Here is a 13,674-nt window from a genome sequence, read left to right on the forward strand (position 1 = left end):
GCAATCCCCTGTGATTAAACTCCTCGGCAAGTGAGATGTGCCACTTCCACTGTCCGGAAACAGAAGCCACACAAGATGGATTGTTATAGCTCAAAACACCTCAATACAGCATTTCAGTTCCCGCTTTGCTGATCATATTTGCTTTCACTATATGCAGATGACATTGATCAATTAAGTACCCCTACTCCTCAAGACTATCAGTGTTACTTAAGGTGATTTCAAACAAAACCCTCAATAAAAGGAAGAGATGTCTTATGATTGAAGTTGAACTGATGAAGTGGGAGGAACACAAAAAGCTGAAAGACACCACAGGAGGAGGAGAGAGTGATGTGGACCGAAACAAAGCAATGAAATGAAGACAGGAGTCGGAAATGGGGGAGGTACAGTGGAACGACCCTCTTCAGAAGGGAGACAGCAGTGCCACAGGCTTCTCCATTCACCGAGCCATTATCCTGACAAGTTTAAAGATGTCATTACTCAAATCCTCTTTTTCTTAGTTGTTATTTCCATAAATTACTGACGGAGAAAAGGCGACGATTTAATCTGGAATTAGACGGGCTGAGTTGAAATGACAGTGCCCTGTAGAGCTTTTTTGTGAATAGGCTTATGGCAGATAAGGAATGGTACAATTAGATTTTGGGCTGGGGTAAAACACGAAGACTGTCGGGTTATTCTGCCTGCTCTTCCTCTCTCGCTCTCTGTTCCTCATTTTCCTCGCCGTCTCACTCTTTCTGTTCCTCAGCACTTTCTCCTCATTAGTCGCTCACTGTCTGCTCATATATTCTTCTTTTAAAATGTCATTTTTTTTGGTGGGCCAAGAGGATTTAATGATTATCCAGCTGACTGCAACTGTTGGTTAGTTGGTCGATGATTTAGATTGAGGACCCATTTACGCAAAAGTTCTGCATTTTCAAGTACAAACCCAAAAATTTCATCAGGTTTTGGGGGTTCGTTTACACACCAGCACCGCTGTTGGGAAACTTAGTCAAAAATGCTCCATCTCAATGCAGCTTTTTGAAAATGCTCCAATACAGCCGGCATAAAAATGGGGAAACGCAACTTTCTGAAAATGCTTCCACTCTGCATGCGCAACATATATTTCTTTTGTGTACACGCTCAGTAGATGAACAACAACAATAGCGGTCTGAGAAGTGTCATGACTCCTCGTCCATATTCTCCTGGACTTGGTGGTTTTAGGGTGAAGAAATGCCTGGAATAGCAGCTTTTGATACAAATGTACTTGTACTTCCATTGTTAATGTATCGTTCTCTGTGCATGTGTGTGTGTCTTTTTATTACAAAAACAGCACCAACTCGTGGCACAATGTGCTAATGCTAATCATTTTTAGCATTTCTGATATAGTCTTACAAATTTCGTTGCGTAAATGTGAAAGTTTGCCTAAAGAAAAATGCCAAAAATGATGCATTTTTCACTTTAATCGTCCTGTAAAAGGGATCTCAGTTTGCATATTTTCTCTGAACGTCTACATTCCGTGAGCTCAAAGCATCATCTTTCCCATCATTTAACACATCTGCCTCACACACTTTCATCTCCCCATCACTTCCTCTGCCTCTCATGCATCTCTTAACCCTTTTTTCATCTCCTCTTCCTCCTCCTCCTCCTCCTCCTCCTCCTCCTCCTCTCCAAGCATGCTGTAATAGTAGTGGGTCGGAGCCTATAAAGTGTTCTCCGAGAGCCTTTATAATGACCTCGGAGACCTGGGTGCCCCTGCTTCGGCTCCGGCTAATGGAGGGAATGTAATTAACTTCAACACTGGCACCTGAGAGGCTGGAGAGAGCGCATGCACAAACCTCTCCCCGTGTTCCTATGAGCGAGTACTCGGAAGTAACAGATTACACTTAATGGGATTACAGTGACTCAGGAAACACCCGGTGATCAGATTACAGATGAGAAATATGTGATAGCTTATTTAATTATGTAAAAAGAAGCCTGGGGTAGTTAATGGGATCTTAAAACAAAAACAGCACTGTCCGAAAATAATCCACTTAGCTTAATAATCTACATTATATGTTTTTTACGGGCAAAGTAATCCAAAAGTAACAGACCATAATCAGATTATGTCTCGGAGTTGCAAGATAATCCGGTGGATTAGGTAACTGATTGCTATTTAAAACTGCCAATCAGCCAGATTGGATGTAACGTACAAAAACAAGCCAGAAGTGTGTGTGAGAGAGAGAGAGAGAGAGAGAGAGAGAGAGAGAGAGAGAGTTTGGTTTGTGTGTGTGTGTGTGAGTGTGTACCTGCTTTTACGTGCCTGTTTGTACGAGGGCATCTTGAGGGAGAGGAGAGCGGAGGATGGAGGAGGGGGTGGGTTTGGGGGGGGGGGGGGGGGGGGGGTCTGTTGCTAGGCAACGGGGGCAGTGTATCGTTGGAGGAGTCGGTAGCTGAGTGGTTATGTACTGCTGCAGGCTCTGCCCACCCTCCTCCTCCTCCCCCTTCTCTTGCACCACCACCACCACCACCACCACGGCTACCACCACCCTCTATCCTACACCCCCCTCTCACACACACACACACACACACACACACGCACACACACCAGTCCCACTTCTTCCTCCCATCCCTTGCTGCCCTGTACCGCTCTACAGTTACCGTCGCTAGGCAACTGCCTCCGCGCATTCGCCGGCGTGCTCGGTAATTGGCCGGTGGCATGGCGGCGTGCCGTTGCCAGATCCAGCCAGCTGCACCGACTACTGCCTCCTCATGTTACACACACACACACACACATAACAGATACACAACCTCCACCTCCACCCCCCCCCCCCCCCCCCCCACCCCCCCCCCCCCCCCCCCCCCCCCCCTTCTCCTTGCTTCCATTGCTAGGCAACACATTCAGGCATCCCTGCCTCCCGGGAATTTCATTGGCCAGAGCCGGATGGTCCAAACCTGCTGCTCTGGGTGTTTGTGGGAAGTGAGGCAGAGCACGGACACACGCTCACATGGATGGGTGAAAGAACAAGACACATATCAGGATGTAAAATAAATAAATAAATAAATAAATATATAAAATCACCTCAGTCTATTCTTGTTGACTGGACAGTTGTTCCCTGGAAGTGGTCAAACCATCTCTCTACATGCATTTTCTGAGATGTTTCTCCGCCGACTTGTTTACTTCTCGCCTCATCGCTGCTGTAACCTCGCTCCTCTCCGTTTTCTCACCATCGAAACTTACACGACCCCCCGCTAACGGTGCGACACGGAGAGTCACGTTTTTTTTATCCCACGTTTGCGACATTTTACAAATGAATAAATAAACACCCTTTTAATTGGAATACAAAGATACTGTATACGGTATTGATTTTGTTTAGGTTCCTGCACAAACAGCTGTTCCAAGATAATGCTAATGTCAACTGCGACTGCCCCCACACAAAGCAGCGAAGCCATTGATTGCGTTCCCTTTTCTTGATATATATATATATATGTATATATAATCACATTCAGTGAATTAAGCCTGTGACAAAGCCACTCAAGCGGAGCCGGTCAGTGTGTTCGAGTGTTATTCAAGCGGCCGTCCAGATGGGATGTGACTGATGCAGGTGACGTCTCTGGAGCTGGACGCAGCTGGCAGACAGTGACTTCCTTGCTATTATGTGACTGGCCTAATTATCACCGCCGCCGCCGCCGCCACTCTTCCTCCTACTTCTTCCCCTGCCAAGCATGTCTTGCAGCCTCCTCTGCCTTAATCCACTTCTGCAACACTTCTCTCCTCCTTCACGTCTCATCCCACCTCCATCCACCTTGCCTCTAATCCCCACCCCCCCCCCCCCCCCCCCCCCTTCACCACCACCACCACCACTCCACTTCTTCTCTCGCTCCACTTCTCTCAACCCTCCACTCCTCTTCTGCATGTTCAGCAACATGGGAGACCGGTGGGAGCTTCTCCATCTCGGCGTTAAACGTCGCAGCGCTTCGCTTTTCAGTCTCCTAAAAGAAGCGGCTCGAGGGATAGGGTTCCTTCCCGGCGAGGATTTGATCGCTTCAATAAAGACCCCAAAACCTGATGCTTAGGGTTATGGTTCTGCGAGTACATCAGTTCCGGTTTCCGACAAACAAGCAGCGGATCAAACAGGTTGCCTGTGTGTGTTTTTTTTTAATCCTCCAGGTGAGAAGCCGTACAAGTGCTCGTGGGAGGGCTGCGAGTGGCGATTCGCCCGGAGCGACGAGCTGACGAGGCACTACCGCAAACACACCGGCGCCAAGCCTTTCAAGTGCAACCACTGTGACAGGTCTGTCAAAACACCACTCTCTCGCCTTCCTTCTGTCTCATGTGTTTTCCTTCCATTTTTTTTTTTTTTTTTCTTTTACCCCTTCCATAAGGTTATTTGAAGTACTTCCACAACCGCAGCAGGGCTGAGTTTCACCATTGTGTTCGGTTGTAGCAACACACTAAGATGCTGGTAACACCCCCCCACCCCCCCCACCAAATGTGTTTGGTACTGACCCAGTTTAGAAGTGTGCTGGCAGGATTACTAATGCGTGCTCCTCCGCAACACGCACAAGACTCGGCTCGCCTGGATGAGAATCCGGAGAGGGCTGAGCCTGATCTATACCCACATTAGGCCTGGTGCAGCATATTAATAGTGAATCCTCTCACATGACGGGGCCTGGCCTTGATTTTGGAGGCTGCTTTCAAGACCAGTGAGCAGGAAGTCATCGTCCTCAAGAAGTCGTCCGCAAACTAGAATCTGATCGCTCACAGCAGGGGGGTCCTGGAAACCACTTGCAAGAGAGAATAATTATTTTGAAAGCATAAAATGCAGCATATGACTTGAAATCACTGATCATAAAGTTGTTGATCAGAAAAGTTTGGTTTCATTTCGAAAACAATGTCCTTTTCCACTAAAATTGCAGAAAATGCTGCTAAAGTTTTCCATTTTTCACCCGAAAACGTGGACTTTAGAGGAAGCCTCTGCAGCATGCAGCTCTTTAGCTTTGGCATTTTGAATCTGAATCAAAAGAAGCTGATCTATTTTAGGAATTCTGCATTTTTTTTTTTTTTTTCCCATTCTCTTAATTATGTCAGGATATCTTTAGATTGCCTTTTAAAATTTCGCACATCTCCTACTCCTCTTAACCCAGGGTGAGAGAGTGCAGGGCCGTGTCACTTTGAATAGTTTATCTGATGTAATTTGCCTGTGACGCTTCCTAATTAGTCCCTTTAATTATGAAGCATGGCAACATGCAAATTCTCCAGGCTCGCTAATTGTAGCTTCCCCGAGCATCTCGCGTTCGGCGGCCATTATTCACGATCAAAAGATGACTCCAGCCAGACACAAAAATCTTTACTCCTGTTTTAATTACATGCCTCTGTCTGCGACCCGGCTCCTCGCTAGCTGACACTTCTGGGAGCTCCGAGCAATATTGTCTGCGTGAGTCCGCCGCGGTACAGCGCGACAGCCCCCCCCACTGCCCTGTGAAAAGGTCATTTTGAAGGTGGAACATTGCAAAATCTATAGTTTTTATAACACGCCGTGTTTTATTTCTGCACTTTACAGACGCATTGTTGAAGATGTTGCTGCCAGAAAATGTGTTCTTTCAGACACGAAATCTGATTAAAACAGTGTAATATGAAGGCATATATTTTCAGTCTTTTCCACAGTGGAAAATGCAAACAGACATTTTAAGAGAAAAACTGAGGAATGCAGTGTAAAGAGTCATTTTTTACTGAAGGAAAAACTGGATGGACAAGTCTTTCTCCTGTAGCACCAACAAATGCTATATTATTTCGGACAACAGCAACATTTTTTCACCAAGAACCCTCATCGTTTTTACACAAAGTCCATCCTCGTTTGATTAGTCGTGCCTGCGACGCTTTCAGTGGCCCCTGGAAGAGTCTGTCTTCAAAATGACTCTGACAATAAATCTACAACCAGATCTGTTCCTTCTCCCCTTTCAGCCGTTGTGAGTTGAAACAAGCAGCTGTTGATTGAAGACGGCCATGTTGTTTTTTTTTGCCTCGCCGCAGCCTCAGTTTGCTAGCTCTCTGACTGTCCAATCAGAGGGTGCGATCACTCTGAAGTTACTGTACGCCTGCCAGAGGGCCTTGCTCCACGCAGATTTCTTTGACCTTGGCAACAAATGATGGCTGAAATGTGATTTTTTTTTTTTTAAATGCGTCAATATGAAAATACACATGCAGAAGAAGCGCAGGAAGGGTGAAAACAGAAATATTCATGGGCAAAATAGAAGTAGCATCATTGTGATCTGCATATTTTAAGCCTTGCATTCCAAAAAATGATGCCTTGACTGAATGAAATGACAGATTCATGGTAAACTGGAACATTTGGTGAGAATTCAGATTTACAACAAACAGGAATATGCAAGTTTTTTTTTCCCGTAACAATAAGAAAAACAGACAGTTTTGTTGATATGTGTTTTTCGCCTGCGAACTGGCGGCTTGTCCATTCCCGGACCGGCGTAACCGGCTTCTTTTTGTCCGCGGAAAGCGTTGACTTATTCATGAATTAACTAAGATGTCATGTCGGGAGACGGCGGCGCATTGTGCGTTTTTTCGAAGAACGCCGCCGCCCGTCTGACAGCTCCGAAATTGCTCGTAACCTCTTGAATCATGCATGGATTCATTATGGACGGACAAAAAGAGTCACCTGGGTGAGGCGGGGGGGGGGGGGGGGGGGGGTCGTCTCAGTGTGTCCAGACCGTGTCAACTTAATCAGGTCTCAGCTGGACAGACTGTATTTACAGTATCCCCCCCCCCCCCCCCCCCCCCCGCTCGCCACCTTGATTTCCCACCTCCCTTTGCAGCCATGCCCACCCCTGGGGCGCAGCACTAATTCGGGCCCACCTCCGTCATGTGTCACAAGGCGCCCCCGACCCCGCCGGGCTCAAACGTGCACACAAAGGCGCACACGCCCCCCCGCTGAGATGAAGGAAGGAGGGAAGACAGAAAGAAGTCGGGGTGGAAGATTGAAGATGTGGGGGGGGGGGGGGGAGTTAGAGGGGTGGGGGGGCAGAGCCACGGTGTGCCAGCTGGTGTCGTGCCCCCGAGTCGTGACTCATACTTCGCCATCTGTCTCATCCCAGCGCACACATGCACACATTTACAGTGATGTGCACGCACGCGCGCGCACGCGCATCGACGTCTCCCAAGCCGCTTCATTATTCTCCCACATGTGTTTCTTCTTGCGCACATGTGTGCAATGACACACACACACACACACACACACAAACACTGATTGAGATCTCGGACAGTCTCTGAGATGGAAAAAAAGCTGATTTAAGTTTAAAAATCAACAGCCATGAGACTGGAATTATTTCACACGCATTACCTGTAAACTCTGGTGTTCTGTGAAAGTGTGGATGTGCACTGTTTTTCTCTTTATTGCACATTTTTAAATAAACAAAATTTGTTTTCACAAATTCATTTTCTTTATTTCACAATCACAAAATACCAACTCCATAAAAGTGGCGTCAAAGTCATCATTTAACATCCTGTTTTTGAAATAGTTTGATACTAAGTTCATTTAAATAATATTTTTTTATGAGGTAGAAGTAATTGAAGAACTGGAATAACTTACAGGGATTGGAACCTACAACCTTTTTCCAACAAAAGAGCCATTTCCCACCAAAATAAAACTCTTCTGGAGACAAAAAAAACATGTCTAATCATGAAAGGTTGCGTTGCGTATAAAGTGTCGTATATAGTTTTGTGAAGCGTACATTCCTAATGTTTCATGATTTCTAAATAATTTGTAAGTCTTTAGCCCGCTTTAACTGGTCCAGCTTGTTCGGTTGTTTAAGCGATTTTGACTTTTGACCACTTTTTTCAAGTCATGTTTGCCATTTTAACCGTTTGACCTGTTTTTGCGCCAGTTCTTGCAATCCTCCTTCTACTTTTTTTTGCAGGTTATTAGCAATCTTAGCTCTCTGCAGCCTTTTTTCCTTTGGATTTTTAGCCTTTTTATCCATTTTAACCAGGTTTTTTTTTTTTTTTTTTTTAAATAAGCCAGTTGTGCAAATGAAACAATTCAAAAAAAGATAATAATAAGATGAAAATCATTCTTTATGCAGTTTTTCATACACCTTTTATCGAGGCAGTATAGAGGAACTAAATAGCCGCGTGTCTAAAACGTACTTGGCCTGTCTTGTGCTTGAGTTCTTCTTTAAAATACTAAGAAAAGAAATGAAAACGTCACATTCTGATTTCATCCCCTCCAGCTTCGCTTTATGTGCCAAACGTAATTAAAATCAACCACTTGGCTGAACACAAAAAAAAAAAAAAAAAAACCCAAGCCTCCATCTAAAATATTTCCTCGGCGCTAATCATCAAAACAAAACGACTCCCAATCATCTTAAAGAAAGCAGCTCCTTCCTTTGGAAAGCTCTTCTTCTGGGTGGGGGCCGCGGCGTTAGCGCGCCGCTGCCGTAATGGCTGCATCAGTATGTAAGCAAGCGTCGGCTGAAAGCATATATTATGTCAGTTTGTGGCAATTGTACAAAACATTTATTCAAAAAAAAAAAAAAAAAACCCTGCTTTCAGAGCAGTTTCATTTGTCACCGCGCAATTCGGCGAGCCCGATTTCAGACGAGAGGCTTCGATTCATCTAATTTCGCTATCGTTTTACAGCACATGTTTTGCATGCTGCTTCCCCCCTCCCCCTCCCCCTCCTCGCACTATTTCAACAGATCCATCTGCGGGCTCTCTAGTTATTCATGATGCAGCTGAAGTCATTAGGAGTGCTGCCGAAAATGCTGATTATGAATTAGTTACACATATACTAATTGCGCGTGCATTAGTGGCTCGGCGCTCGCTAGCTAACAGCAAACATTTAGCTCCGATCGGCAAAACAAACTTCCTCCCCTCGCATCGTCGGCAACGTTCTAACAAGCTGTTCTGTTTCCTCCGCCTCCCTCCCTCCCTCCCTCCCTCCCTCCCCCGCTCTTTCTCTTTGGTTTTGCAGGTGCTTCTCGCGGTCGGATCACTTGGCGCTACACATGAAGAGGCACATCTGAGGAGTCGGCGAGAGGTCAGGGGGACGTGGCGGCGGAGCGGGAAAGAGGGAGCGTCGTCTGCAGAGAAACAGAGAGAGACTCCAAAAAAGAATGAAATGAAAAAAAAAAGAAAAAAAAAGAAAGAAAACGAAACCCACCAGACTTGGTCTCTCGGAGGTGGAGGTGGCCACGTGTTGGACTACAAACTGGAGGATCTGCGCCGCGAACAGTTGGCCCGCGATTCCACCGACGCCGCCCCGCGTTGTCGCCCGGCCGCGACAGACGCTCCGGCCCACCCTTCATATGCGTCTCGGAGGGGATGCCGCTGTTAGTTGGCAAGCCCTTTGTTGGATTTGTTTTTGGTTTTTTTTTTGGTCACCTTATTAGTCTCAGCATCAGCCCCTCCCCCACCCTCCCCTTCCTACACCCGCGAAATGTCAGCCCCTGTTTGTGAAGCCAGCGAGTCGGCCGGCGCCAAACGGGACCAGTTCCGATCTTCTCCAAGAGTCGGAACGTCTCTCAAACGGAAAATGGTTTCTTCCTCGCAGCTGAACAAAACCTTCACAAATAACACTTGTGAGATTGGATTTCACACCTTGACGACTGGATCGAGGGTCACCCTTGCTTTACGAACGTTTTGGACGAGGCCGGCGAATCAACTCCCAGAAGGACTCTTGAATCCGACGCCGAGGCGGAAGGTCGCCCGAGACGCGTCTTTCCTCTCCTTAGCTCTCACGAGTCGTTGCCAGAAACTGTTGCACAACTGACTCTTTGCGAACTTTTTTTTTAATGAAAAAAACAAAAAAGCAAAAAAAAAAAAAAAAACAAAACAAAAAAGAAAATGAAATGTTCCGCCGTCTTTACCCGGACGGCCACATGCACAAGTCGAAGCAGCCAGCTGACTGCGATAGCACACCGAACACCAACCAGACCACTCCGTACGAAGAGACTGTATTGTTTCTAAGAAAAAGATTCGAAAAGACTATTTGAAGAACTTATTGGAAACGCAGCCAAAAACAAAAAAAAATACAAAAAAAACAACAAAAGTGTCTCCAGTAGATGCCTGATATGATCTCTTTGGCCTTTTAGAGTGATTGGCACCTCACTAGCCACTGCGACGAGGACCGATCTGTCCGGGTCGCCACACCGTTGTAGGAATTCTTCCAGTTTAGCGACTCTCGGACTCTCGTTCCGGAAACGAGAGGCAGCATTCCACACGGCTCTTTCAATCCGGCCCCCACGCACATCCGACAACATCTTCCTGACCGACGTGCGCGCGCCCGGACGCCGAGTCGGACGGGACACGAGGCGAAAAACTCAATCGACTGGGTGCGAATCAATGTGAATGTATCCATCGCAAGTCCATGAAAAACACTCAATCAACGGTCAGCAGAGATCGGACCAGACGCCATTTGTGTTTTTTTTTTTATTTTTAATTTTTTTTAATTTTTCGCATCAGAATCGAACAATGGGACTCGAGGACTCTGAGTTTTTTGTCATTTCGCTGGCGGTACCGGACCAGCAGGAGGTCATGAGTGCAGATTTCCAGTGGGCGTCTGAAATGTGTTAGGGGAGGACGGATCTGCTCCGTCAGCAGCGATAACTGCCCCATCAGCTCATGAAACTGCAGCGGAGTGAAACCCACACACACACACACACACACACACACACACACACACACACACACACACACACACACTCTGAGAAAACTGGAATTAGCATTTGTCCTGTGTGACCTGACTTTTTTGTCAGACAGAACAAAGACGGATTTAAAAAAAAAAAAAAAAAAAAAAAATTACCGTCGGTAAGGCGCCCGCGTCTTTAAATCGGCGGATAAATTTTGGATGAACTCAAGTGCGCACAAATCAAACAGGCAGCTCAGGCACAAGTAAGATTGTCAAGATACGGTTGGAATTTATTGGGAACGGCTAAGTCAAGGTGTTAATTCTTCATTTTACATGACTTTTAATACTCGGAGGGAGAGCGGAGCGCGGCGCCTTTTTTGGCAAGGGGGGGAAGACAAAAATTGATTCCGCTGCAGTCGAATCGAGTTCCGCTCTTTTATATGAACAAATGACAAACTGGGTGAAGGAGATACCATAGATACCGACCAAAAAACAACGCTCATGAGCCATCCACGGTGCAGCTACAACACGAACGGCGGTTACCGATTGCTCTCTCTCTCTGTCGACGGCGCTGGCGATTGGGCCGACTCTCCACGAAGAATGGCAGTTTGAAACTGCGTCACCGATGGCAGCTCTACTTGTGTGTTTCAGTATTTCGGCGGTGGTGAGGGAGGGCGCTCTTCCCGTTGAACTGAACTGTTGAGTGTGTGGGACTGTGAAGCTGGGGGGGGAGCGTTGTTGTTTTCTTTTGTTTTTTTGTTTCTGTTCTGTACCAATCAAGGAAAAACCGAGGAGCTGAAACATTTATTCTGTTTTGTCTCTCATGTTTCTTTTAAGACTTGAAGAAGCCGAGACTCGGAAATATCCCAATTACGGACAGTTTAGAACACGGTTTTGACTCTTCTCGTGAGCTGACACAAACAAATTGCTCCCTTCATGTGTGCGCCGGGAGCTGCGAAACCGGGATTTCAAATGTGAATGTGTCTTTCTGGAAAGGTTGTTTCATGTCGTGTCTGAGGAAGCGGTTGGGTTCTGTGTCATCTTAATGAATGATTGTCAATTCTGCCGTGCCTGTGTGTTTTTTCGTCTGTTTGTATTTGCACACTGAAATTTTTGGAACGAATCACTTGCATATCTGATGTTTTTTTTCTGTGCGCTTGTACACTACACTTCACACAGCAGCGGCCCTCGCTGATGGAACACTGGTCACAGAAGTCTGTATAGTAGCTGTTATTATTTTTTTTGTTTTGATTTTTGATTTTCTGCACAAAATGTACACACTCAAGCCTACTTGCATCTCGTGCAAACCGCCGACAACATACACACTTCAGAAATCCAGATGCGGGCCTCGTTTATGCGATGTGATCGAGTGAAAATGGAAAACTTTAGTGGCGTTTGGAAATGTTCTGACTCCATCTCCATGGAAACGGGGGGGGGGGGGGGGAACACAGCTTTATGAAAATGCGCCATGGAAGAAAGCACAAATTTTTTTGAAAATGCTTCGACTCAGTCCCCATGAAAAGAGGCGAAAGAGCTACTTTTTGAAAATGTTCTGACTCCGTTTCCATGGAAACGGGAGAAAACACAACTTTTTGAAAATGCACTGATTCTGTCTCCATTGAAGTGGAAGAAACTGTAACTTTTTGGAAATGCGCATGTCTTTCCCCGTGGGGATTGGGGAAAATGCAGCTTTTTTGAAAATGTTCTGACTCCGCCTCCATGGAAAGGGGAGATAGCACAATTTTTTCAAGATGCGACAACTCCGTCTCCATGGAAACGAGAGAAAATGTCACTTTTTAAAAATGTTCCAATTCCGTCTCTATGGAAACAGTAGAAAACAAAACTTCCCGTCCATATTCTCCTGGGATTCATAATTTTTAGTTGAGCCACCCGGAAAAACAATCCAACTTGGTCATCTATCCCTGCGAATGTCCATGTTTTCTAGCCGTTAATATTTATAACGTATTGTTCTCAACAGCAGCCACTAGTGGCCATCTGTGGTTACTACATCATTTTCATTGCTTCCATCGTTTCATCTCTTTTCTAAACGTTAAAGCGCGAACGCCAAAACTTTTCCCGAAAGTAAAATTCCCCCATTTTCTCTTGAAACTTCGCATAAACGGGCCCTTCAAACACTTTCACGGGACATAAACGCACAAACACACCCAGAATATCCACACAGGCGAACACCTGAACACAAACTGCACACACACTCACTCACACACAAACACACACACACACGTCTTCTCCTTGTGTGTTTTTCATGCCACATTGCAAGAGTCAGAGATCCAGACTGCAGCTCTCAGCAGTGAGTCGGGGGGGCGCTGGAGGAGGGTGGAGGGTGGGGGGGGGGGGGGGCACTCGCATTACTATGTGTGACACCACCTCTGTTTCCACCGGGTCTGAATTTTAAATCAAACGCACCCCCTTTTTTCTACCAGCATTCTCTCATCGCTTCTCTCTGCCGTTCCTCCCTCCCTCCCTCCCTCCCTCCCCCGCCCCGTTCCTTCCATTTTTTTTTTCCTCAGATATGATCCCTTTCAACTCCTCATCCCCTGTCCAACCCCCTCCGCCCCCTCCCCCTCCTCACCTCCCTCCACACCTTTCTCCTTCTGTTGTCTTTCTCCTTTTTGCTTTTCTCTGTACAAAGCGTTTCAAATTTATCATTTGTATATTATGATGTATGGGTACGATAATGTTCTTTATTATGGAAAAATGAGAAAGATTTATTTTTGTTACCGGTTTGTTTCATAATTCCTTTTTTAAATTGGTATTGTAATATCTCTATGCAAGGAACTGTTCGGTGAATCGTTTTTATTTAAGAATGTAATTACGTGTAATAAATGGTAGAAGCAGCTTTGGCGTGGAGTATTCATGGTTCTTGGCTCGGTCTGTTAATGGCCGGTTTCATCCGGCGACAATATGCACTTAATCATCCATCTCCACGTCGAATATTTTCTGATTTCTTATCGAGTCTCAATCACGGGGCCATTCAGTTTGTTAACAATGCGCGCTCCCGGCACATCCGCCGACCCTTTTCGACGAGGCTGATTTAGCTCTGCTGCAGTTTCAGTTTCTT

General features: G+C 46.0%; 1 protein-coding gene across 1 annotated transcript in view; it reads left to right on the plus strand.

The window, feature by feature from the left end:
• The window catches only part of LOC115383969 (Krueppel-like factor 7), a 33,397-nt gene extending 24,161 nt beyond the window's left edge, over positions 1-9,236 (plus strand). The window contains exons 3-4 of the mRNA XM_030086204.1: positions 4,124-4,247; positions 8,940-9,236. Coding sequence (XP_029942064.1) covers positions 4,124-4,247; positions 8,940-8,991 — 176 coding nt within the window. The 3' untranslated portion in view covers positions 8,992-9,236. The remainder of the gene's footprint in view (positions 1-4,123; positions 4,248-8,939) is intronic.
• Positions 9,237-13,674: the final 4,438 nt, after the last annotated feature.

The sequence above is a fragment of the Salarias fasciatus genome, assembly GCF_902148845.1.
Source record: "Salarias fasciatus chromosome 23 unlocalized genomic scaffold, fSalaFa1.1 super_scaffold_20, whole genome shotgun sequence".
Classification (NCBI taxonomy): domain Eukaryota; kingdom Metazoa; phylum Chordata; class Actinopteri; order Blenniiformes; family Blenniidae; genus Salarias; species Salarias fasciatus.